The 27,673-nt window shown below is 40.5% G+C and overlaps 1 protein-coding gene across 4 annotated transcripts; it reads right to left on the reverse strand.

Moving 5' to 3' along the window:
- Positions 1-291: 291 nt before the first annotated feature.
- Positions 292-27,487, reverse strand: MED1 (mediator complex subunit 1). 4 transcript variants are annotated; one of them, XM_025859211.2, is made up of 17 exons: positions 27,260-27,487; positions 25,068-25,174; positions 21,925-22,003; positions 19,606-19,660; positions 19,370-19,502; positions 18,654-18,682; positions 16,446-16,517; positions 15,957-16,031; positions 15,403-15,476; positions 14,331-14,420; positions 13,132-13,243; positions 11,722-11,846; positions 11,353-11,471; positions 10,158-10,359; positions 7,509-7,604; positions 7,291-7,396; positions 292-5,933 (listed from the first exon to the last, which is right to left on the reverse strand). In XM_025859211.2, exons 1-17 carry the CDS (start codon positions 27,282-27,284, stop codon positions 2,684-2,686), a joined length of 4,749 nt encoding a protein of 1,582 aa, XP_025714996.1. In that variant the 5' UTR covers positions 27,285-27,487; the 3' UTR covers positions 292-2,683. The 4 variants fall into 4 exon arrangements, with proteins under 4 accessions (XP_025714996.1, XP_025714997.1, XP_025714998.1 ...); XM_025859212.2 differs by lacking the exon at positions 25,068-25,174; XM_025859213.2 differs by lacking the exons at positions 19,370-19,502; positions 25,068-25,174; positions 27,260-27,487 and having other exon boundaries at positions 21,925-22,004.
- Between the last annotated feature and the right edge of the window lie 186 nt (positions 27,488-27,673).

Here is a 27,673-nt window from a genome sequence, read left to right on the forward strand (position 1 = left end):
GCACTAAATTTTCAGACCTAGGCCTTAAGGAAAATCTTTCCAAGAGTCACTAACCTCAAGGCCAGTTTTTGGCAATTATATCCTGCTTCATTTCTCCCCCATTTATAAAATACCTGTTTTAAAACACATGGATTTTGAACCTGAAATCTTCATGTACATCAGAGCAGGTTTTGACCAAGAACCCCTAACATGAAGCCAAAAGACAGAAGAGGAATCAGGTCAAACTAAGAATACATAAGACACCAGCAGCAGAAGACAGGTAGAAGTTGACTTCATGTCCTTGCAGTCTTTTGAAACAGGAGAATGAGGACACCTAGACAGGAGGGAGGTGTCCCAGGCTTGGTTTATTCTGCCTCTTCTCCTCCACCCTGTGGAGAAATGCAGTGCTCCCTGGTTCTCAGGCAGGGTGAAGCAGGTTAGCCCCGGCTCCCTGTTAAGCAAGTTCAGATGCTGGGTCAGTGTGTGGGGTGTGCCCATCGACAATTCAGGGGCTTATCCTTCATCCAGATCCTAACTCGGGATTCTTTGATCTGGGATGAAGACAGAAAGAGAGAAAAAGCTTCCCAGTTTACTCATTTTGGAATCTGTTGGCTCTGCTTGGGGAAGCTGAGCCCCTGATATGTAGTACATTCCCCATAAGATTTTCCCCACCCAGAACAAACTTAAAAACCACGTAACATTTTTTTTTTTCTCTGCAGAAACCAATGGGATAGGATTCAAAACTAGGTGAGAAACTTTTGAGAAATCCAACCTGGTTATATGTCTGAGAGGCTGCTACTGTATCAGCATCACAAGATAAAGCACTCTGGTATCACCTTGCCCATGTCCTCCTTAGTGTCACCCAAGACATTTGACTCTGATACGGTAACCGATAACTTTTCTTGCTCCACTTTGCAATGTTTCGTTTCCTACTTCTTATTACCTTGGGACACAAAAGTGGCAGAGTTGTTGAGAGCTGATGACCAGAAAAGGGAGAACACTAGAGGAAATCAGAGACAGTCAGGAAAGAACGCCAAAGCTGATTTTCCAACTCTATGCTAACTCCAACCTGCAGAAAGAGCTGAATATAGAAATCTTCTTCAATATCTGATGAAGTCACTTCCATTTATCACACACACACACAAATGAATCACCTGGCTTTTTTTTTTTTTTTTTTTAATCCAGAAGAGTTGTGCTGGGGACTGTGCCCCGTCCTGCTGATACAGATCCTGAATGGAATCATCAGGAATGGCACAGTGCAGGTGTCAAAATCAAAGTAAGGCCGCAGAATTTTGAGAGGACCCTCCAAATACTGAGAACTTGTGTTGCACTCAAATGGTCTCCTGGATTTCTATATTTATGAGAAGGGCTTCTTATTGATGTCCCCCAGAATCCAGACTCAGACCTATTCCTCCAAAAAAGGTCCAATTGGGTTGCTACATAGTAGCAAGGGTTTATCTTCATGCCCACCTAGCATTCCAGGCCCCCATTACTTCAAGTGAGCTTGAAATTGTTTTAAGTGAACTATGGCTGCAAATTTTTTACTGTTTTATCTAAGGGAGCATACAGTGGAGCGATTGAAGTCTGGACTCCTTCTCCATGTGATGCAGAGAAACAAGGAGCCCAGCTCTCAGGAATGGCATCAGTTCTCCTACAAACAAAATGCTGGGATGTGGACTTTTGGCACATTGTGGAAATAGGAGAACTATTAATTCTGTAATGGTTTTCATGCCACTGGGTCAGGGAGGCTGTACATTAAAATTTACTGCATCTGAAAACATGTTTACATCCCAAAAAGCCAGCCCAGCCTTTATTAAAGGACAAAGAGACTATAAATCAGTACCTCCACAGGGAGGTAACTCCTAATATTCCTATGATGTCTGAACCCTATGATAAACCTCCTAAAACAAAAATACCATTTTGGTTTTTCTACTTAACTCCAAAGGTGGACTCTGACTAATCTGCTTGGGCTTAATGCTACAGTACCAGCACAAGCTACAGGCTCCCTACCACCAAATAAGCCTTGCTCTTCCACCTCCCATCACTCTGAACCCTGAACCTTATAGAATTAGAAACACTGTGTAAAGACAAACAGATAAAGGGTTAAAATATTACAAATAAATAGCTAAAATTATCTTCCCTCCCCCAATCACTCCTAAGAAACAGACACCAAACATTACTTGTGTCCAAAATGACCAAAGTCCTTCATTTGTCCATGCCTCAAATGGACAACTATCCAAACAAAGTGAACAACCTTCATGCAAATGCATCAAGGAATGTATTGCTTTTTCATTTGCTGCCCAGCCCTTCAAATACATGCACTAAAATGAGTTAAAACATGGCCTAAAAATGGAAAAAGGGAGAAAAAAATATATATGAATATTTCCCACAAAACTGTTTCCCACCCTTCCCTCTCCCTATGCCCCACCCACCCCCTCCCTTTCATAAGCAAGTATTTTAACTTTTTTTTTTTCTCTTTTTTTCTCTGGCAAAGGAAAAAGTGATTCTTGGTAACCAGAATCAAACCCTATGGTCTCTTTAGTAGGGTCTGGCTATGCCTTTCTAAATTCACCCAGCTCGGTGTCAAAGCCATGCCATTTAAGATTCTTGAACACAAAATCAGACCTGACTCACCCCTTATGGTGGTTTGCCTATAAACTTATTAGTTTTTCTCTGGCCATTTTTGTCTTAAAAAGTAAGGTTCCTAATTGCCAATCAGGGCCACATCCATAAGATCGTCATCTTCCTCCCCAATCATAAAGTCAGGGCTGAGCCTTGAGGGCCTGTCTGTAGATAAAATTGTGTTGCTTGTCAAAGACAAGGACTGGTCTGAAGAGATGGGTGATTTAGACCAACTCTCTGGCTTGATGCTATGAGATTTTTTCTTGTCCCGGTCTTTGTCCCGGTCCCGGTCTCGATCTTTGTCTTTTACTTTTTTCTTTTCTTTTTTGTGCTTCTTATGCTTTTCTGTGCTATATTCTGGAAGAGGTCGGATACCATCATCTGAGCTGGGACTGTTCTGATAAGATTTTTCTGCTATGGAGGAGCCTGATTCACTTTCACTGTCCAGATTCTGGGGGGTATATGCTGGTGACTTACTATGGCTAGGAGAGCCACGCTCATGTTTTGGAGTGGAACCACTGATGAGTGGAGAGCCATAGTTTTTGGAAGAGGCCAACTGAGGCCTGAGCCCTTCTCCACTACTTTCCCCAGGTTTCTGCAAAGTCACTTTGGCTTTAATGCTGGGAGAACCCCCATCATGCTTGCTGATGATAATTTTTGCCACACCTGTGCTCCCCACATTTTTTGACTCTGAGGTCTTCTTAGACGAATCCACTGAACCTCCCGAGGTGGAAACCTTGGATTTTTCTTTATCACTTTTCTCACGCTTACCCTGGAACTCTCCTCCTGACATGTTATGTTTGGAGGACACAGGATGGCTAGAAGAATTTGTGCTCACCCCCATCTGGCCATCCATTGGGTCTTCACCTCCAGGGCCACTGGTGACAACCCCATGCTTCAGTTTATCTATGACAGCTGTTAAGGATGGCTTCTTATTTCTGCTGGGAGATTTCCCTTTGGAACTCCCATGCTGGTTCTGAGAGGAAGACATGGAAGAGCCACTTGAGGAAAAGGAAGAGGAAGATGCTGTACAAGAATTAGATGATGGGGGAGTTTTCTGAGACAATGAGCCTGAAGATCCTAACCCTGAAGATGACTTCATGCCAGTGCTTGAACTAGTTCCAGACATATGAGAACCACCAGAACCTGAACTGATGGGGGACTTGGCTTTAGAGGATGGGGGAGTCCCAGGAACAGCCTTCATTGGAGAGGCAAGCTTATCAGAGCCTGCAGGTGGCCTTGAATGAGAAGGGGATATGTTTGGTTTACTTAAAGAAGGATTCATAAGTGATGATGGCTTCCCTTGAGGTTTCATCTTAGTGCTGCTGGAGCCACTGCTCAGTCCATGCTTGGTAATGGGAGAGGAGCCTGGTTTCCCCCCGGACTGGGATGAATTTTTGGACTGGCTAGATCCAGAAGACCCTTGGCTAGAATATACACTGCTACTTAACTTGGAACTTGAGGAACCTTCTGATTTACTGCTTTTCATCTTGCCTGAGTTGGAAGCCGAAGAGGAGGAAGAGGAGGAGGAAGAATGGCTATGGTGGCTTTTACTGCCTGAGGAAGACACAGAGCCACTGCTGGTATACTGACTGTGGGAGGGCTTGCCCACCATCACGGTGCCTTTAGGAATCTGAATAGTGATTTTGGGAATAGGTGGTGTGGCAACACCTGGGGGAGTCTGCGATCTTCCTGAACTGCCTGGAGATTTGGATCCGCCCGTACTGGTAGGTGGGGTGAAAGGTCGGTTAGAAGAACTGTGAGACGGAGACTTTCCTTCAGTGTCTGCCTTCTTCCGCTTTGGAGGTTTATCTTTGCTTTTGCCATCATTAGAAGGGGTCCGACTGCGCTTCCCTGGTTTGCTATCTAATCCTGGCCCTGACAGACTACTATTACTGGTGCCATTGCCCTCCTTTACTCGCTTTTGAGTCTTTTCTTTCCCTAAGTCCCCAGTAGTCAGTAAAGGACTCTGGCTACCACTATGATGCTCCATAAGATCTGCAGGACCCAAAGCCTTACCAGCCACTGATATAATACTGAAATCAACTGTGTCAGCTTGGCTATTGCCTTTAAACTTAGTCTCCCCATTATCACCTCCAAGCATTGGCACCCCCAGAGTATTTAGCGCCTGAGATGCAAATCCTTTGAAGTCATCATTATCTCCACTTTGGCTGCTTTCATCAAAATATTCTTCTCCAAAACCACCTTGGCTCTGGCTGTTCAACAAATCAGGATTAAAATCTACTCCATCAGGAAAAAAATGATTGGTAGGAGAGTCACTACTAGGGCTTCCAGCAGCATCTGCAATTAGGTCAGCTGGATCTGTGTATGGATTTTCATTATTATTGGTTTGAAAGACATCAGGGTCAAAGAGGGCACTCTGAGAATGCCCAGAGCTTGAAGAATCTCGAACAGGGGTACCAATGGGTGGGCAATCATCACTAGTGCTGGGAAGCTTAGAGGCTTCTTCTGCAATGTCTGAAAGGATATCAGTTACATCTGGGCCAATGCTGTCTGAACTGGATAGTCGGACCATCCTTTGAATACTGGGTTGGGGGTGAGGTACTGGTTGTGGGTAAGTTGTTGGGGGAGTACTACACTGGCTTGGAGCTGGAGTGATATGTGGTGTATCCAGCGTGTCTGCTGTCATGTTGACATCAAAGATAGGGTTCTGTGAGTCAACATCCATTGAAAATAGCTCCCTCTGAAAGTCATCTTCAGTCTGGTGTTTGGGTTTGTCAGGTGGTAATCTTGATGACTTCTTCTTCTTTGTCTTGTTGCTTCCCGGGCATATTTCCATCCGGGGTGAGCCGGAAGAAGAGTTCTGCCTTTCTAAAGGGCTGCTTCCATAAAGGGTTGAGAAATCCTGGGCAGGGTTATCTTTAAGAAGGTTCATGAGCATCGGGTGGTTCTTGGTGTTGCCGGCCATCGAAGAGACAGGTGGCGGCGTGTGATGAGGAGGGGTCGGACTCGAGCCAATGGTAGACCCCCCGTTCCCTGTGATTTGCAACAAACTGGTAAGAATTGGGTTCTGAGACACCTTGCTGAAGTCCTCCCCATGGCCCACCGACTCATGCCGATCTTTGATGCTCATGCTCATATTAAACAAGGTGGTAATGGGACCCCCCGGAAAGGTGTTGGTTGGTGTAGTGGTACCACTCATTGGGTTGTTGCCTGTGGTCATGCCATACCCTGGGCTGCTAGCCGGGGGCAGGTTCTTTTTCACCATGTCTTCAACTGTCTCTGCAATGAGGGACAGTGCTGGGGTGTCGGCCTGAATGGTTTCAGCTTTCCTCCGAATAGCCCTCATCGTCACAGGGATGGACATACATCTGTAAAATAAGATAGAAAAAACAAAGTTAGCAGTGTATTAGCTGCTGAATGAAAACAATTTTTACTTGGGAAAACAGCCTTTAATTCTGCCTGAGATTCAGATACGCCTTCAGAGGTTTGCAGTAGGCAATTTTCAGGTAAGGCAAATAACCCGAAAGGCAGAGATAGTTCTGTAAAATGCCAGAGCTTTGGGCAAATTCATTCTAAAAAGAATCTGTACCAGTAGGCACTCTCAACCTCTTTTGAAGCACTACCAAAAACCAACTAACCACAAACAAGAGCCCAATTTAGATGTCATACTGAACTAAAAGAAAACTGATAGTAATGAACTCAGTAAGAAAATACCTCCTTTTGGGGCTTCACATGTGATTAATGGGATATGCTATTTATCTTAATGAACCACTAGAATAATCTCTTGAACCATCAAATTCTAAACCTTGATAACTTAGATCATCCCAAAGCTATACCATGAAAGATGCTATTATTGGTATAAAATCTTGATTACTTTAAAGCAAAGCACTTTTTATCTTACAGATAAATTTAACAATATATTTTAGAAAATGCTTTGCTGTAGAACATCTTAGCAACCTTTCTTAAAAGACCAAACAGTAACATTTTAGGCTTTTGAAGATCCCATGGTTTCTGTCCAAACTATTCTGCCATCTTAGCTCAAAAGGCACCACAGACAATATATAAGGACACGTGGGTGGCTCAGTTGGTTGACCTGATTTCACCTCAGGTCATGATCTCAGAATCCTGAGATCAAGCCCCGCATCAGGCTCCCTGTGCAGCAGGGAGTCTGTTTGAGATTCTCCCTCTCCCTCTCACTCTGCTCCTCCCCACTCTACACACTCTCTCGCTCTAAAAAAATAACTTTAAAAAAAAAAAAGGCAAGACAATATATAAATGAACAGACATGACTGTGTTCCAATAAAATTTATTGATAAAACAGGCCACAAGCACCTACTCTAGAAAAATCTCAAAATTACATATTAATATTTCTGGGAAGCTGACTGGTTTAAGTTATCTTCCCACCTGCCACCACGTGACATATTACGTATGTTAAAAAGTGATGCAAAGTAAAAAAACAAACAAACAAAAAACCCCCTACATCTTATTTCAGCTGTCCGAAAGAACCCTAATACTGGACCTAAAGTTACCTATCTTATTTCCTATTACTCTCATAATATTTAAAAAACCAAAGCTCACATTACTTTTGAATCCCAAAACAGAGAAAGGTGAATTCAAAGCAGTGACTAAATGCTTTCTTCCTGAATTCCCATTCACTCTAATACTGAAAACAGAGTTCCTTATACATCTCTTAATGGGACTCTGATGGAAAAGGGCCAGTGCTACCTTTGAACAACTTTGGCAATGAAGTCATCTGTGCAGATGAGTGCATCTGACAGCCCCTTGTACAGTTTACAGCTCACATGTGTTGAGTCCTGTACATCCATTACCACTGAAAGACAAAATACATAGGAGTTGAGAGAAATTCAGCTTCTGGCTTCTAAAAGAAGATAAAGGGACCAAACTGCTGCCCTAAGAAAAGTGCTAGCCCCCTCACAACTCACCACACACCAGGGAGTCATTCACAGGGTGCTGAAAAGATACGCTGAAACGGGACTCTGAGAGAGGACACACTTCAAATTGGAGGAGGCCAGGAGAATCTAAAAGGCAAAGAAAATCATAAAATAATCAACCAAATATAAGACTAGACACTAGTAAATAATAATCCCTAAGTATACAGGATGAAATTCTCTATCTCCTTAGAAACTAAATTCCACACTTTTTTTTTTTTAGGTAAGTTAACTTTTATTTGTTTTTAAGATTTTTTATTTATTTGACAGAGAGAGCTAGCAAGAGAGCACAAGCAGGGGGAGGGGCAGAGGGAGAGGGAGAAGCAGGCTCCCTCCTGTGCAGGAAGCCCGATGTGGGGCTTGATTCCAGGACCCTGGGATCATGACCTGAGCTGAAGGCAGACGACTAAGCCACACAGGCACCCCAATCCTACACATTTTTTACACGTAAAGCCTACTATATCATTCACAGGTGACAGAAGGAATCAGATTCCAAAAAATATGTCAGCTTATGTTATAAATACTCCAAAATAAAGAAGTAACTAAACTTCCACTTTCTAAAATGAAGACCATTTAATCCCTAAATTATTAAAGACCTTGACAGATATAAATGCCTTTTCTTGAAAGTGAATTATGAAAATAAAGATGGCCGATAGTTTTTCATTCTATTTGATAAGACATCCAGAACCACTGCCATAAACCCTGCTTTCTATCAGTGTTTGCAGATGTTAGTTATGTGGCCCATAGTTTGGTAAGCATGGATGTAGGAGCTATAATCTAAAATGATATCCTTGGGGCACCTGGGTGGCTCAGTCGTTAAGCGTCTGCCTTCGGCTCAGGTCATGATCCCAGGGTCCTGGGATCGAGCCCCGCATCGGGCCCCCTGCTCTGCGGGAAGCCTGCTTCTCCCTCTCCCACTCCCCCTGCTTGTGTTCCTGCTCTCGCTGTGTCTCTGTCAAATAAATAAATAAAATCTTTAAAATAAATAAATAAAATGATATCCTTGGAGTGGCACCTGGGTGGCTCCGTCGGTTAAACGTCTGCCTCCACAGGAAGCTGGCTTCTCCCTCTCCCTCTACCTGTTGTTCCCCCTGTTTGTGCTCTCTCTTTCTCTCTCTCTGTCAAATAAATAAATAAAATCTTTAAATAAAATAAAATCATATCCTTGGGGTGCCTGGGTGGCTCAGTTGGTTAAGCAGCCGACTCCTGATTTTGGCTCAGGTCATGATCTCAGGGTCCTGCAGGGAGCCTGCTTAAGGATTCTCTCTCCCTCTCCCTCTGCCCTTCCCCCTGCTACGGCTCTAAAATAAAAAAGAAAAAAATCTGTAAAATAAATAAATGAGTAAATAAATAAAATGATATTCTCATGCCAAATATACATGTAATATCTAACTATCATCATAGGTTCCTAAGCCAAACATGCTGGAAGCCCAGAGACAAGGATCACATACTTTCTTGGGGAAAGGCATGCATCTTGCAGGACTAACTTCATAAATGGCTTGCAAAAACTAATTTCTAGATGCCGTGAAACTACTTGGAGAATTCTCCCAGGATTCAAATACATGAAATAGAAGGGCCATAAGCACACTTGCACACTCTCAGTGTCATTACCCTCTCTAAAATTTCTCATTTCTAAAGTAGTTTTGTATTTTTTTTTAAGATTTTATTATTTGAGAGAGTGAGCAAGAGAGAGAGAGAACACAGCGGGGAGGGGCAGAGGGAGAGGGAGAAGCAGATTCCCCGCTGAGTGGGGAACCCGACATGGGGCTTGATCCCAGGACTCCAGGATCATGACCTGAGGTGAAGGCAGATGCTTAACTAACTGAGCCAGCCAGGCACCCTTCTAAAGCAATTCTTATTCCCAAAAAAGAGATCTCCTGATTTGCCTTGTTTCTTTTTGCCTGCCATTCGCATTAATACATCTCTATTACTGAAGTGCTTTACAACTAAGGTAAAAAATTAATTACAGTTAATTAGAGCAGCCAAAAGTCTCATCAGGGATTCTAACAGCAAACTATGTTTGAAAAATATCAGCATTCCAGAATCTAGGGAGAAAAAAGGGCATGGGTCTTACCCCTTTTTAAGCTATATGCTTAAGTTCCCCAAAGAATGGGGACAGGAAACATACTCAGGCAGGACTAAAAGCTGGGAAGCACTATCCTAACAACCTAAAATTTAAATCTCAAGAAATCGTCTCTGGGGCACCTGGCAGAGCATGCAACTCTTGATCTCAGGGTTATGAATAAAAGCTCCACACTGGGTGTAGAGATGCCTTTAAAAAAAAAAAAAAGAAGAAACAAAGAAATCATCTCTCCCCACAGCATCCCAAGTTCTATCTTCTATACCTACTGTAAGGTTCAGGCCTGTAGGTACCTAATTATATCACTGTATGCAAAAAAAGAGTAAGTCCATTGCAAAAAAACAGTGGTTTCCAAATGCCAATTTACGGATTAGTTCCATCATAATTATATGTGGAGCTTAAACCAGATTCCCAACTCCTCCCACTGAAGTTCTAATTCAGTTCACTTGCGAATGGAAAACAGTTATAAAAGCTCCACAGGAGATATAAGCCACCAAATTAGAGAACCACAAGAACAAAGAGTCTCCATTTGCCAGTAAGTATATTAAAAAGAAAGGCAATACCTTCTTTCAGAATAGTTCTTTTGACACAACTTCCTATTAGGGTGTTATAGGCCACTTGATGTCTGATCAGACTTAGGATAAGAGGAACTCGGCCAGGGTGCTGAAAGGTGATTTTGCTAACTAGAGCTCCCTGTAGACTTCTGCCATCTGGAAGAGGAGCATCCTTGTTGAGGAAATAGCAGTGCTGCTGACCTGGAAGAGCCTGGGCAAAAAGGACAAAGGAAATGAACACTATTTACTCTCCCATAGTGCTCCAACCACAAAATACCAAAAACCCCTATTCCTCAAAAATCAGCAGTAGTTTCTCAGTGAATAATAAAACTCCACAGTGAATTCTTTGGTCAGCTGATGTTATAAATGCCAATTACTAACTTGGCTGAAAAGACCCCTTTTCTATAAATATTCTATTAGTGGTTTCCTAACCTAACTAACAAAAATTACATCAGAAATGTGTATAAAAGAGGCCCCTAAACCATAAGTGCAAAATCTGCATTGTTAATAAAACACCTTGTATAACTGTAACACAGTCAGAGTTTGGAAACTACTACTTTAGACTATCCTCAAACATTCAAATAAATTCAAGTCCAGATGAGGTTTTGGAACCTTTCTTAATTTATTCATTCTAGCACTTTCTTCTCTATATGTACTTGAAGGACCTTTTCAGATTATAAGCTCATGACACTTGAAAGAATTAAACATTAGGAATTCTTTTTTTTTTAAAGATTTTATTTATTTATTTGACAGAGAGAGACACAGCGAGAGAGGGAACACAAGCAGGGGGAGTGGGAGAGGGAGAAGCAGGCTTCCCGCCAAACAGAGAGCCCGATGCGTGGCTCCATCCCAGCACCCTGGGACCATGACCTGAGCCAAAGGCAGACGCTTAATGACTGAGCCACCCAGGCGCCCCAAACATTAGGAATTCTTAACATCTACTTACAAACTTACAAAAGTTCAGGATACCATTAAGAGAATTTCATCTGAAATTCTGGCCATGAAATGTACATTGTAACTTCCTGACTTGGAAGCTCATGCTTTTTCTTCAGTATGTTTCAGAAATTTCTGTAATTTCCTGCCTGAATGAGGAACTAGGAAATGATCCAGTAGTCCAAAAGAATGTTTCTGACCCAGTAATCCTATAAAGGAAGATTCTGATCTTGGGTTCAAATATAACAACAATCTATGGAGCCTTACTTACAGCATAAAATCGCATGTTGTGATTCAAAGGTATGGGGTCAGGGTCCTTTGACAGCTCAAATTGAGTGATCAGTTCATAGAGGGGTACATAAGTTGGTTGAGTTTCAAACAATGGAATTCCTGGAAAAACAAGAACATAATGATCGTAATAACATCAAAATGCTGACAGCTCAGTTTTCCCTTCACGACTTCTATTTCATTCATCCATTTATTGAAAAAGTACTTACTAAGCATTTACTAGTATAAAGCACCATGACATTTATACTCATCAGTACTTTTTTGAAGACTGAAGGAGGTCTAAGATCATCTGAATTTGATGTTTGTTTTTCACATTTTTAACAAGAATTAGCTCTTGATACTTAAAACTCACCTGTGCAGTTCTGAAGTTTCTGAACAAATGCTCTAGATACTGGGATTGGCTGGGGAAATTTCAAGAAGAAACAGGCAGGAAGATCAACACTGTTGGCACTGGTGATGGAGGAGAAGGAGGGGGTCCTTCAAAAAAAAGAAGGGTGTGGGTTGGATTTTGCCTTGATATAAAAATGAAAAATCTAAACACCCATTCTTAGATATGTCCATATCATTTAACAAAAGTCTACCAAAAGTTCACTCTTTTATGAAGGGAAGTAAGTCGGAGGGGGAGACGAACCATGAGAGACGAGGGACTCTGAAAAACAAACAGGTTCTATAGGGGAGGGGGGGGATGGGTTAGTCTGGTGATGGGTATTAAAGAGGGCACATTCTGCATGGAGCACTGGGTGTTATGCACAAACAATGAATCATGGAACACTACATCAAAAACTAATGATGTAATGTATGGTGATTAACATAACAATAAAAAATTTAAAAAGTTCACTCTTTTGAGGCACCTGGCTGGCTCAGTCGTAGAGCATGCAACTCTTGATCTTGCAGTCATGAGTTTGAGCCCCATATTGGGTGTACAGATTACTTAAAACAAATAATTAAAATGTTTATAAAAAAGTTCACTTTTGGGGCGCTTGAGTGGCTCAATTGGTTAAGCATCCAACTCTTGATTTCGGCTCAGGTCATGATCTCAGGGCTGTGGAATCAAGCTCCACATTGAGCCCAGCATCAGGCTCCACGCTCAGTGTGGAGTCTACTTGTCCCTCTCCCCTGCTCGCATGCACGCACATGCTCTCTCAAATAAATAAATGATAAATAAAAATTTTTTTTTAAGATTTTATTTGAGAGAGAGAGAGAGAGCACAAGAGGGGGAAGGGTCAGAGGGAGAAGCAGACTCCCCGCTGAGCAGGGAGTCCAATGTGGGACTCAGTCCTGGGACTCCGGGATCGTGACCTGAGCCGAAGGCAGTCACTTAACTGACTGAGCCACCCAGGTGTCCCTAAATAAATAAATCTTAAAAAAAAAAAAAAAAAATTTCACTTTTTCAACTTTCTTTCCCTAGTTCCAAACATCCTATTTATTAACCCTAAAGTAGTTAATCAAGCATCTATCTCTAGTTATTATCCAGTCAAGAGAAGTCCCATGATCAACATAAAAAAAAAACAAAAAAACAGCATCATTAAACCAGTGGAATTAGTACAGTTCTTCTCTTTCTCTCTCAGGATAGACAATGTGTTCTATAAGCAGACTTCAGAGAGGAACATTCAAATAGATATTGAAAAGAGAAATTAAATGCATAAAATAAAAAGCCAATCTCTAGAAAGTCAAGTGAGGAAAGAGGCAAGTCAAAGTAATACTTGTTTCGTACTGGGCTTGAAGTTGAAAAAATGAACTTTGCTAGAATTATACTTCTTACCATTTGTTGTCAACTGGATGTGACCCCATAATTAATGGTGCAATTGGGAGTTTATACATAGCAGACGTTCCTTCAATTGTCACTGATGCGTTCATGCCCAATGATCGAGGAACTGAGAATAGGAAATAAAAAGGGTTTTCTCCAAAGTAACACAAATTACAAGGATCTTAACATTTAAAAACAAAAACAGGCTAATTTCTGCATAATGTCAGATACTGTAATACCTATATGACTTAGAAATTTGAGAAACTACCTTCTACAACCAATATTTCTGTCAGTAAATAAAATACAGAAAACAATGCAGTCCAAAGAAAAAAAATGTTTTAAAGGTTCATTACCAACACTTATTTTCTCCAATTCCAGAATGCATTTAAATAGAATTATGATTATAGGATAGTCAATGACTAAAATTACAAGAGAACCAAATGAGGTATTAGGCCATTTCTCATTGTTTTAGTGTATTAAAATGCAAATAGAGGGGCGCCTGGGTGGCTCAGTTGGTAAAGCATCTGACTTTTTTTTTTTTAAAGATTTTATTTATTTTTTTGACAGAGAGACACTGCGAGAGAGGAACACAAGCAGGGGGAGTGGGAGAGGGAGAAGCAGGCTTCCCAAGGAGCAGGGAGCCCACTGCAGGGCTGGATCCCAAGACCCTGGGCTCATGACCTGAGCCAAAGGCAGACGCTTAACGACTGAGCCACCCAGGCGCCCCAAGCATCCAACTCTTGATCTCATCTAAGGTCTTGATCTCAGGGCTGTGAGTTCAAGCCCCACACTGGGTTTTCTCATTCTTCTAATGAGAAATAAAATTTTAAAAATGCAAATAGGAAACAACATCCATTATTGTATTCTTTAGTAAATTGGCTAATCTCTTCACCTTTGAAGTAATGATTAAAGGAGATTATTTCAAGTCAAATGGTTTATACCTTTTCATTCATTCATTCGACTTGTTCAAAAGCACCTGTTAAGCTTTTATTATTATGTATGGTGTACACATACATGTGTATATATTAAGACTATGTGTGTGTGTAAGAATCACATGCAAAATCTGATAGGAACAGCAAACTTTGGTGTGATGGCAAACTTATAAGAAAGTAGCAAATCAGGAAATACACAACCAGGCTCAGGAATTCAAATTATTTTAAATATTTTTAAAACACCGAACAAAACTGTCAGTTGCTTTTCAGTTCAAGTCTTACCATTATTCTCATGCAAAATGATGGGAGATGTAGTCTTATCATCCAGTAGGTCAGAGGGAGAGGCATAGTACTTCAAGTTCATTAAATGACCTATGCAAAATAAAACATCACTATTTTTATCAGGTAAATTGCAAATAAAAACGTTCCCATTTGTACAGAACTGTGTATGAGAAAATAATTCCATAGATAAGAGGACTCATGCTCCAAAACAACTTATGAAATATGATGGAAGCGTAAGTATTAATTCTAGTGGCAATAATTTACTTCACAATTTAAAAATGTAACTGGGGGAAGGCAGGTGCTAACACCTTAGAAACCATTTAAAAATATACAAGTGACTGGTAATTTTCTCCCTCTGCTTATAAACCCAAGGTATAAATGTAATCACCCCTTAACTAAAATAAAACATTTTTACATTTTTCAGGGTGCCTAGATGGCTCAGTGGGTTAAGCGACAGACTCTTGATTTCGGCTCAGGTCATGATCTCCACTCTGTGCTCGGTGGGGAGTCTGCTGGAGATTCTCTCTACCTCTCCCTCTGCCCCTTCCCCCGCATGCGCACTCCTCCATTCTTTCTGTGTCTCTCTCAAATAAATAAATATTTTTTTAAAAAAAAAAGATAAATAGGGATGCCTGGGTGGCTCAGTAAAGTGTCTGCCTTCAGCTCAGGTCATGATCTCCGGGTCCTGGGATCGAGTTCTGCATCAAGCTCTTTGCTCAGCAGGGGGCCGCCTTCTCCTCCCCCCCCCCCCCCCCCCCCCCCCGCTTGTGCACATGCTCTCTCTTGCTCTCACTTTCTCTCTCAGACAAATAAAGTCTTTAAAAAATAAAATAAAATAAAATGAATAAACAGGGAAGCCTGGATGGCTCAGTCGTTAAGCGTCTGCCTTCAGCTCTGGTCATGATCCCAGGACCCTGGGATCAAGTCCCACATCGGGCTCCTTGCTCAGCAGGGAGCCTGCTTCTCCCTCTGCCTGCCGCTCCCCCTACTTTTACTCTCTCACTCTGTGACAAATAAGTAAAATCTTAAATAAATAAATAATTTTTGAAGCAAGCAAAGTAGGATCACATACCCCCACTTCTTGGAGTAAGATAGCCAACACTTCCATGAAGAATCTTATCCAAGGGACCAGCATTGGTTGCTTTCCTGTGAGACAAATGATCTATGTTTGCTTGTATTAAAGCCCCGAAGGTATTAGTGCACAATATACTAATGAGAAGCTGTTAAAAGTCTTAGAATTCAATCTTAATAACTTGTCCTATAACTGGACATATAGCAATTGTATTTCACTTTCAAGGTAAAGAGCTTATTTACAAGTATAAAGCAGTTTGTAATATGGTGAACAAAAATTACAACTAGACTATTATTTATCAGATGTGAGGCCAGGTTTGACAAGACTTCAAGTAAAACTGATGGAATATCAACCAACAACTTAGACATACTGAGAAAATGGAATGCAATCACTTGGGAAGTAAAAAGAGATGGGCAAGATATACGGTATAGATAAAATACATAATAATATGGATCTATAATATAATATGGGACCCTAATAACCCCCTAGATGAAAAACTTTAAGAACAAAGTATCCAGAGAGTCATATAGAATTGACACCTTAGCCAGTCTTACCAATACATAACTGCCATCTTAGATAGATCCTGCTCTAAGGATTGGAGCGCCAAGTACATTTTAGTCTTCAGTTTGCTAGAAAGTAGATGAAGAGAACAAGAGTTAAATAGTTGAAAACTACACATATATACACACATAAAACATAGCCTAGAGGGCAATTCTGTTTGAAAGAGCCAAGCTAGTTAAGAGAATCCCAGGTAGGTTAAAAATGATGAGCCAGTTCCACAACAACTAATTTCTTTTCAGCTTAAAAATCAATTATGTTAAAGACATCTCAAGGATTCTAGTCTCTGTTAGCATTATATCCAATACAGAAATTATTTATTTCAAATACCTTCAAAAGATACGAAGTTGGAAGCTACAGGTTGTCATTATGATAAGAAATCACAAATAAGATAGGGCAGAAGACTTGGCAAATTTCTAAGCACAAAATGATTTACATCTATACTGATTTTTCCAACAAAAACAAAAAAATTAAAAAATACTTACTTGTCCCCTGGAAGGTTATAAAGATTAACAAGACCCTTAAGGTGCTTAGAAAATTCATCAAAATTTTTTTCCCTATAAGGAATTCAGGGGAGAGGGAGGAGAATAAAACATACAATTACTACTCAATGCAAAGTGCCAAAAACCATGGCTACATAAAACTAATTTTAATAATTTGCTTTACTCTTTTTCCCCAAAGTTTTCTAGAATTAATCAAAAATAGCAAAAGAAAATGAAATGTTTTCCTTTCTCTATCCCATTTATCTAGAGAAGGTGCTCGTAAGCACTATAAAAAATGTCAAAAAGACCTAATAATTCATATATTACAATAATTTGATCCTAAGTAATGAGACTTGGTTTAAATAAATCACTTTCTTTTCCTCTTAATATGTAACTGAGATGACTGGATGTCATGAGAAAAACAAACTTTTGATTGGAGAGGAAATGGAAATAAGTAAATTGGGAAGATAGAAAACTTGCATGTATGTACATGGCAACCTAAAAGCAAAGAGGAAAATGAACACTTGGGAGAGAGAGGGGAGACCAAGAGAAAAGGAGATGAGCACTGTGGAGGCAAACCACAAATTCTACAATGTTCGTATGACTAGACCTGCCCCAGGAAAAAGAACTACTACCTAGACCCCTCGCATCCTAGAACCCAATATTCAGGCTTGGATTCTTAGTCAATTGGGTTCTGTGGGCAGGCTCAGGAATCCAACACAACTCAACATTTCTAATTCTCTGTATCTTTTTCAAACTTAAAAAAAAAGAAAAAAAAGTCTCTTGAAAGCTAAATTGCCCTAACAATGTCGGATATTTGGTCAGGCATTACTGAGCATATATTCAACACTTACATATATACAACACATTTGGGCCACTTCATGGCCCAAGATGCCATGAAGACAGTAAAACAAAACAAGAGCAGCAGTGAAAAGGCTCCCACCTTAAAATCACCATCTATACAAAGTGACTAAAAATAGTATATAAAGGCTAAAATTATTTCTGAGCTTCCCACTTCAAAACATGCTTACAAATTAACTTTAAAACACCACCAATTCATAAACTGGTGCAGTTTCCTACTCCAGATTAGAACCAGAAATACTGGCTTTCTGGACTATTCTGGCAACACACCCTTGCTAGACTTAACTGATTCAATAAACTCATAAAAAGGCTGCTTTTATGTTGCAATGCAATTTTTAAAAGGTGGTTCAAATTTGGCACATTTGGCTATGAACACATTAAAATGGTCACTGCAAAGGCCAAGTATAAAACTTATTTCCTCAATATTACATATTAAGACATCTCCATGTACTATCTGAGAACCTTGCTATATTTAAGACATAAAATTGATGTAATGACTTTCTCAAAATCCAGAAAGTAAATTTCCACTCAATTTAAAAGGAAAGGATAATCCAGGGGGAAATGCCATCAACTGCCAAGAAACTCTTCATGTGTAGTGCTTCTACTATGATGGGAGTTTATCACACATATACCTTAAATGTAAAACAACTTTTCTCAAAGTGAAAAAAAGTTCTTTCCATGGTATAGACTCAATTTTCTCAAGCCTTCTCTGATTCAATAATTAGGTTCTATTTATTTTTGTTGCACACAGAATTTTTGAGGCTAGATCAGTAGTTTTGAACCAGAAGTGATTTCACCCTCCAGGGAACATGTGACAATATCAAGAGATATTTTTGATTGTCACGGGTCAGGAGATACTAATGGGGAGAGACCAACGATGTAGTTAAACATCCTACAATGCACAGGGCAGCCCCCTGGAGCAAAGACTTTTCCAATCCTGTCAATGCTACCAAGGTTGAGGAACCCTGGGATAGACGGGGTAGGCTGAGAACCAAATCAATTCTGAAAGTGAACAAATACAGACTCTGAAAAATCCTGATCCAAGAAAACAAATATGTTCCTTAGGAAAGTAACTTTTGACCAACCTCAAGACTAACTATAGGGCGCCTGGGTGGCTCAGTTGGTTAAGCGACTGCCTTCGGCTCAGGTCATGATCCTGGGGTCCCGGGATCAAGTCCTGCATCAGGCTCCCTGCTGGGCGGGGAGTCTGCTTCTCCCTCTGACCCTCTTCCCTCTCGTGCTCTCTATCTCTCATTCTCTCTCTCTCAAATAAATAAATCTTTAAAAAAAAAGACTATAAAGAACAGCATTGTCTGCCAGTATCAGGGAATATAAATGTCATTTGCTTACCTTAGCTGCTGTACAAGTTCTGGACAGCTCTGAAATTAAAGAAATCACGTTAAAACCTTAAACTACTTTAAGGTCTCTGAAGACATCAAAAGTTTTTCTCTTTTGTTAAGAGCACATGCTTTATAACAAAAACATTAAAACTACAGAAAATCCTTCTATTAAGATAATCAAAAAGCATCTTCCTACTTAGTAAACCATGGGGTTGGGGTGGGAAATTAAAGATCAAAACATCCGAACTAGTTTATAAAGGAATCAACTTTCAGTAGCTTAAAACATTAGGACCTCCCTTTAATGCCATCCTTGGAGTCCATATTCAACTGTCTGGTTACACACATTAAACATTCATCTCTATTACAGGCTTTTTCAGAGACATTAGCTATGTATAATATTATCTGTCCTTGATTATTAGCTCTTTCAGGATAGGAACTTTAAGGAATTCTGTATCCCCAGCACCTATTGTTCAATTGCGGCTCATGTTTGTTGATATGAAATGGAAAGCGTTCCTCTAGTGTCTCCACTTGTCGAAGCCTTTGGATGATGTCAGAGATGGACCCATGTTATTCTAAATTCTAGAGCTATTGATATTATAGCCCATCACATCATCTCTACAGTGGCTCACGAAAAACCTAAACCCAAGCTATTTCAAACCCCAACAATTCATTTTAAGGTCCCTAAGTAAACCCCACAGATTCCAGTGAAATATCAACAACACATACCACAGGATTCTCCCCATGGTGAGCCACTTTTACATCACAAAGCTGTCCTGCAGGATCTAACTGCACTTCCACATAGAACATATCTGACGTGATGTAACATTCAGTGCCACTGGCACTGAGATGAGAGCCCAGTCTAGCAGGAACAAATCAAAACAAAAATTAATAGAAGACACATAAATAAAGCCACCCAAAGTCAACACTAAGTTAAATACTTCTGCCTGAGATAGACTACTTACCCATTCTGTCTTGCTATAGACTCCAAGCGGTCAGTCATTGCTGGTAAAGATGTAACTAGGAAAGTAAAAAAGGGAAATCACAAAATGATCCAAATACTTAAATTTTATTCTTCAGAGACCGCAACATCCTAAGGAGTATACCCATCCTTCCAAGCCGTTACATTCAATAGTTCAAATGCTTATGATTTGTACAAGTTCATTAGTAAGACTTAGCTGTGACCTAGGCAGTAGTAAGGATCAAAAAAAATCTATCTGAGGGGCGCCTGGCTGGCTCAGCTGGTAGAGCATGCGACTCTTGATATTGGGGTCGTGAGTTCGAGCCCCATGTTGGCGGGGCTTACTTAAAAAAGAGCTATTTGAAAAAATTATTGAGGGGTGCCCGGGTGGCTCAGTCGTTAAGCGTCTGCCTTCGGCTCAAGTCATGATCCCAGGGTCCTGGGATCAAGCCCTGCATCGGGCTCCTTGCTCGTCCGGGAGGCCTGCTTCTCCCTCTCCCACTCCCCCTGCTTGTGTTCCCTCTCTTGCTGTGTCTCTCTCTGTCAAATAAATAAATAAAAATCTTAAAAAAAAAAAGAAAGAAAAAATTACTGGACGATTCTCCTCTCCCTTTTGCATTGCTCATCTGGGATAAGTTATCTTTAACTTCAAAAAGACAAATGTATCTGCTAATGCTAGAATAAGGAAGATCAATATCAAAACCAAACCAACATAAAAACAAATATTCAAGGGACGCCTGGGTGGCTCAGTCGGTTAAGCATATTCCTTGGGCTTAGGTCATGATCCTGGGGTCCTAGGATCAAGTCCCACATCAGGCTCAGTGGGGAGCCTGCTTCTCCCTCTGCCTGCCACTCCCCCTGGTTGCGCTCCCCCACTTCTGATAAAATCTTTTAAGAAAAATTAAATTTTCATAGCAGCATTATTCACTACAGCCAAAAGATGGAAACCAAATGTCCATTCATGTTTGAATATAGAAATATGTGGTATATATATACAAAGTATTATTTAGCTTTTAAAAAAAAAAGGAAATTCTGATACATGCCACAAGATGGATGAACACTGAAGACAGTATGCTAGTGAAAAACCAGTCACAAAAGGACAGATACTGTTTGATTCCACTTATATGAGGTATCTAGAGTAGACAAATTTTTTTTTTAAGATTTTATTTATTTATTTGACAGAGAGAGACACAGCGAGAGAGGGAACACAAGCAGGGGGAGTAGGAGAGGGAGAAGCAGGCTTCCTGCTGAGCAGGGAGCCCGATGTGGGGCTTGATCCCAGAACCCTGGGATCATGACACAAGCTGAAGGCAGACGCTTAATGACTGAGCCACCCAGGCGCCCCTAGAGTGGACAAATTCTTACAGACAGAAAGTAGAATGATGGTTACCAACAGTTGAGGAGAGGGAGAAAGGAGAAGTTATTGTTTAATGAGTACAGAGTTTCAGCTTAGGAAGATGAAGAAGTTTTAAAGATGGATAGTGGTGATGATGGCTACACACAATGTGAATGTACTTAATGCCACTTAATTATAATTTAAAATGGTTAAAATGGTGAAATTTATGTTATGTATATTTTACAATTTAAAAAAAAAGTACCAGCCTCTGCCTCTACATACTATGGTTATTTCCACAGATTGGGAAGGGCTACCAGAGTTTTTCAAGACTGAGACTCTGTGTTGAGTTGGAAGAAGCAAAAGTGGGATCCTCTACATTTTGATGAACTAAACAACGATTCTTAACCATCAGAGAAGGAAATGTTAGAAGGGGTGATGAGAGTTGTAGAAACCCACTCTCAGACTTCAGATTTCAAAGGAAACCCAAGGGGGGGGGGGAGGAAAAACAATATTCAGCTGAATCAGGTTCATTTGTGGTGGATCAGAGTAAAATATGTTTTTACTTCAATTTTTTCCCCCAAAATACACAGAACTAGCAATTATAAACATGAATATTCAAGCTCATGATTTAAATTTTATTTGCTTTCCTGAAAACACTGTCCATAAACAATGTAAAAATCTTTTATTAGAGTTAAAATGTTCATCTTCTTATTTGAGTTAATTAGAAGAGAATATGTGAAGAAAAAAGACAACTTTCCCCTGCTACCTTATAGTTACTCTCCATCAATTATCTTTTGAATCTCTACCAGCCTCCAAAATAGATTAAAAATAAATGTTTCAAAAGTTCAGGTAAGAGCTCATCTCAACTCCATGGTGAAAGCAAGAGCAACACCTAGCATAGAAAGTTGATCTATCTCAATTTACATTTCTTGTGTAAGTATAAAATTGGGTGTTTTAAGAAAGCATATTTCAAACATGTTTACAAACCTTTGAGAGCTTTCTGCAAAGTCTCCAAACAGCTGACCAAATGTTGGTGCCCTCCAGAACTCATCACAACCCTCTTCTCCTGTATTAAGTAGGAAAACATTTGAGGTAGAAATTAACCAAGCCAACAGTGTTTCACGTAAATGTACTTCTCCTAGTAGTAATATTTCAGGATAATCTACAGACCAAATGCTGTAGTCTATATATTCTATATTCTTTGTATACTCAAGATAATCTATAGACTCCTATTACTCTGTCCATTCATCCACAGGAGGACAAGTTCTTCCTTGGAGAAGAACTCCTTGGGCTTAGGTCATGATCCTGGGGTCCTAGGATCAAGTCCCACATCAGGCTCAGTGGGGAGCCTGCTTCTCCTATGGAGGATACTTCCATATCCATATACATGAAGGTAGAAAAAGGTATGCCCAGATCTTATTTTAGATTAGGAAGAATCAAATATAATAAATGAGATCAGCCTCCTGCAGAAGTAACTACATCCTAAGTTTAGTCAGTTAAATGAGGTGGCTCAGGAGATTTGACAATTCCCAAATCTAACAAGGTGATTCGCATGTAATCTAAGAAATAAAACCAAACCTTAGTAAAATTAGATTGACTCTAAGAAACAGAATGTGTAGTCCAGAAAAAGGGACTCCCAAGAGCAAAAGATTTGACAGTTTTTCTAACCCTATCCAAGGAAGTTTCTCCCTGCACGACATTCCAGTCCCTAGAAATGTGAAAAGTTTTATGATACAAGGATAGTTTTTCAGGCTTTTCCATGCCCTAAATCCATCTCTTTGTTCTAATTCCACCTTCATAAAACAAACATCTGATTAATAATCGGGCTTCCCTTGTACCTTGGATAGATAAGGGGTTGCTCTGGACAGTGGATACAAATATTTTGCTAAGTGGAAAGATAAACCCTCTGTGGTAAATTAATAAATTGGCAGTCTGATTTACATTTTAGTCTACTGAGATTTTGTTACTATGTCAGTTGTTGAAAAACTTTCAAAGTCTTAATACACCAATAAAATCAGGTTTCTGAATATGCAAAATGAGAAGTAGACAGTGGAAGCTATGGTAACCAAACCAAGACACTGGTTCCCCGTGAGAGGGTCTTAGTAGCCACCTGGAATTCCTCTATCTCATGATGTCTCTCTAATGACAATATCATTTACAGAACATATTTCAAACTAGAATATGGCTACCTGGTAGTATAAAAATGACAACCTCTGAATCCCCAGACTGCCATTATTTTGGTTTGAAAAACTGCCATTATTTTATTTAAGGCATTAAATAAAATAACACAAAACAAAAACCCACATTCTATGTACATAATCCTCAGCAGAAGATATACATACATTTGTCAAATTTACAGTTACAGAAATACACAGAAATGCACAAGCAGGGGGGAGCAGCAGGCAGAGGGAGAGGGAGAAGCAAGCTCCCTGCTGAGCAGGGAGCCCGACACGGGGCTCGATCCCAGGACCCTGGGATCATGACCTGAGCTGAAGGCAGACGCTCATCCCACTGAGCCACCCAGGCGCCCCTACAGAAATCTTTCAGCAACACAACACTGTAATATCCATTATCTCACATGATTCGTACAACAAAACTATATGGGAAAGCAAACTGGTATTGTGTGCCTCTATTTTCCAGATGAGGGAACTCAGAGAGTCAATAATTTGTCCAAAGTCACATAGGTACTAAGTACCTCAAATATAGGTCTTTTGACAGCAACTTTAGTTCTTTTGCTAGGGCTATACTGATATGATCATTTTAAACACTAATAAATCTACTAAACTGAACTTACTCTGGACCCAAAGTAAGATTTGCTGGGGAGGATGGGGCACTTTCATTGAAGTATAACATATATACAAAAAAGTATATGAATCTTAAGTGAAGAGATCCATGAATTATCACAAAGTGAACACATCCATATAACCATTGCAGAGGTCAAATCATAGAAGTAAAGTTTTCCTACATCATTTGACTACTACTGGAATCATATGGATGAAATTTTAACAGCCAGGCCCTACCCCCTGTCTTCCACTTAACTTTCACTTAAGGTCTCCCCATACTGGTAAATGACTCAAGAAGTAGTACTATAGAAGAAAAGGTAGACAGAGTGAACAGGTGAAGCTAATTAAGAATCAATTGCAAACTCTAGGGGTGCCTGGGTGGTATAGTCAGTTAAGCATCCAACTCTTGGTTTTGGCTCAGGTCATGATCTCAATGAGATCGAGCCCAGCACAAAGCCTGCTTGAGACTCTCTCCCCCTTTCCCTTTGCCCCTCCCCCATGCTCACATGCTCTCTAAAATAAATAAATAAATCTTTTTGAAAAATCCATTGCAGGGCGCCTGGGTGGCTCAGTTGGTTAAGCGTCTCCTTCAGCTTAGGTCATGATCCCAGGGTCCTGGGATCCAGGCCCGCATCGGGCTCCCTACTCAGCAGAGAGCCTGCTTCTCCCTCTCCCTCTGCTGCTCCCCCTGCTTGTGCGCACCCTCTCTCTGTCAAATAAATAAAATCTTAAAAAAAAAAAAAATCAGTTGGAAACTCTATTAGTAGTATAGATACAATGAAAATACTATCTCATTAGAATCAAGTGGCTGAGGGCACCTGGATGGCTCAGTCGGTTAAGCGTCTGACTCTTGATTTTGGCTCAGGTCATGCATGATCTCAGGGTCATAAGATTGAGCCCCACATCAGGCTCTGTGCTGGGCATGGAGCCTGCTTAAGAGTCTCTCTTTTGGGTGCCTGGGTGGCTCAGTTGTTTGGGCAACTGCCTTCGGCTCAGGTCATGATCCTGGAGTCCTGGGATCGAGTCCCACATCGGGCTCCCTGCTCAGCAGGAGTCTGCTTCTCCCTCTGACCCTCTTCCCTCTTGTGCTCTCTATCTCTCATTCTCTCTCAAATAAATAAATAAAAATCTTTAATAAAAAAAAAAAAGAGTCTCTCTTTCCCTCTCCCTCTGAACCTCCCCCCCTCGCACCTCCCTGGCCGCTCACGCTCTCACACTCACTTAAAGAAACAAACAAAAAACTCAGGACACACTATAATAACTAGTTTGAAAAAAATCTACTGAGGGAGCTTAGCTTATTAAATAATTATCTAAGCACAATACTTTATCCACCAGCATAATCCTCACCATGACTTGACGCACAAGCTTAATGGTTTCACTCCAAGGTCTATTTTGGTTAAATTTTGCATGGAGCCGTTCCAAGAGAGAGCTCATCTTACTCAGCTTCTCTGACTCTACGATATAAATTAGAAAACAGCATTAGAAACTCTTCTTTCAAGACCCTCCACAATTTTTCTTCCAAAAGAAACCCCCATACTTCATCCTGGTAACAACTCAGTTAAAATATTTTTCAACACCATTTGCTTCAAAATATACAAATACTTTACTTTTAATAACAAGAAGACAGAAATTGGGGTCTAATCAAATGAACACCATAGAACATAAATGATTTCTATTCAGTCTTTTAATGAAAACCAAAAAAAGAACCACCTCTATTTATGTTTCAGGATCAAGACTATGTTTAGTGACAAAACTGTTCCATGATATGCATGAAATCCCTCGCATGATATATGTAGGGCATATATTTGAACATGGCCTTACTATAGTTAGTTGGTTTTCAGTGTGAAATACAGACTTTCTTAATTTTTTGACATAATTCTAAGAGATCAATGTAGAAGTATTATCAAGAAAACAGGCTGTATTTGCCATTTTAATTTTTCCTGTTTGAATTCAAAACTAAAACCATATGGATAGGGAATATGTCAATGACTAAAGGATGAGATTCCAGCAGAGGTAAGAGAAAGAAAAGTCTCAGTTTCCTGGACTGAACAACTCTTATGCTCTCCAGCCCTCCTAATTTTTATTACTGAAATTTAGTTGATTTTTATTTATTTTTGAATTTTTATTACTTTTATTATTGAATTATAGTTTTTATTTTTATTAAAATTTTTACTTCTGAAATATAGTTGATCCTTCCTCTAATTCTTATACTTCTTAGTATGAGCGAGGACCTGTTCTAGAGACCCCTAGCAGAGCAAAAACACACAATACGCCTGCGATGATATCTGTGAGGGGGTGTACATAAGTTAAAGTGGAAATAACCATCACAGAAAGCAAAATGAGATATGCTGTTAAAAACAGAGACACATTACAACTGAAATGCAAAAAAGGAAGAGTTCAGTATCAGTCCTGGGGATGTTACAGAAAAGGTGACAGTTGATGTTGGTGTTGAAATATGAATAGAATGTCACCAATCAGAGTTAAGGCAGTGACATTTTCTAAATCAAGATTCAAATTCCTTTCTCCAATGTCCTCATCTTCTGGAAAACCGGTTTTGGGGCTGTTTCAGCCAGCTTGCAGTTCTGGACACATTGTTGGCAATTCCACTTTCAAGACTCACTCACTCAAGCATTGCTTTATGTGCTGGGGATACAGTAATGAGCAAACTAGACAAAATTCCTGCCTCATCGAGTTTCCATTTGACACTCACTAATCCTCTGCACCCACTTTCTTCTTCCTCTCCTTTAAAATACACTCCCCACCCCCCTTTTCCTCGAGAAGCCTGATGATAAGTACTTTACACGAATGCTCAAACACTTTTTGTGCCAGGGTCTACACAATGATGAGAAAGGCAAGGTCCCTGATCTAACAAAGCTCAAAGTGGAGAAGATGGATGGGTAAACATCAATACAGTGATCTTTATTAACAGAACTATATCCAAGATGCTAAGGAAGCATTTAAGAGTGTAGAACTTCAGAGAATCTAAGTAAGGTTCCACAGAAAAGTTGTTTTTTCAGCAGTTTGAGTTAGTCCAAGCACTGAAAGGATGAAATTCAACGCATTTTACAAATACACAATAGTACAAGACCTGAACATTGTGACATTCTATTAAACTATTGGTTTTTAAAACCATAAGGTCCTAATCATTTCACTAACGCCAAACATCCTTCAATACTTGACACACAGCTCTATTATTTTTTTAATGTCATTATTCAGACATCTCTTCTGAAACGAGATTAAGCAGGTTTTAGATTCACTCGCCTGGTCTTCCATCAACTTTAGGCTGAAAATGTCCTGAGGCCCAACTGATTGTCCCTAGCTAAGCAGGAAACCTTCACAGAAGTTGAGAGCCCCCATCACCCCAGAGTCAGAGCCCTCCATTACCAAGGAAGGCACAGTCAGAAGCTATACCGCCTCCCGGACTCCACGACCTCGGGAGCGTTGCCCCCGCGGAAGCATCGACCCCCCCCAGGTCCTCTCACAGATTGGCTCCCCCAAGCTGTGTCCCGCCCCCTGCTTTCCCCCCTCAAGTCACTCACCCTCGGTTTCCCCCTGAGCCTTCATCCCGACGGTGGGGAGGTCCTGAATCCTACACAAGAGGATAAGCCCTTCCCCACCACTAACGAAGGAACCAAGTTGGTCCGGGCTCCCGGGACGCAGGGCACCAGCCGTCCCCACTCTTCCAGGGAAGGCTCAGTCTGAAGTCCCCGGCGGCAAGAAGAGAAGGGTGCTCCCGGCCGCCGCCATCTTCCCAACGGAACTTCCCAAATATCGCGAGATTAACCGTGATCCTGCGAGAGATGGAAAAAAGGCTGGGCACCAAAATATCGCGAAAAATAGTGACTAAGGTGCTTCTCGCGAGATTTTTCCAATAACGCCTACTCTTAGCGCTCGGTTGTCTTCAGACTTAACTGCTTTTAGCTATGGTGTTTGTTGTCCGCACTTGTTTCAGC

Source organism: Callorhinus ursinus, unplaced genomic scaffold (assembly GCF_003265705.2).
Source record: "Callorhinus ursinus isolate GAN/ISIS: 27379988/994484 unplaced genomic scaffold, GSC_fseal_2.0 scaffold52, whole genome shotgun sequence".
NCBI classification, from domain to species: Eukaryota; Metazoa; Chordata; class Mammalia; order Carnivora; family Otariidae; genus Callorhinus; species Callorhinus ursinus.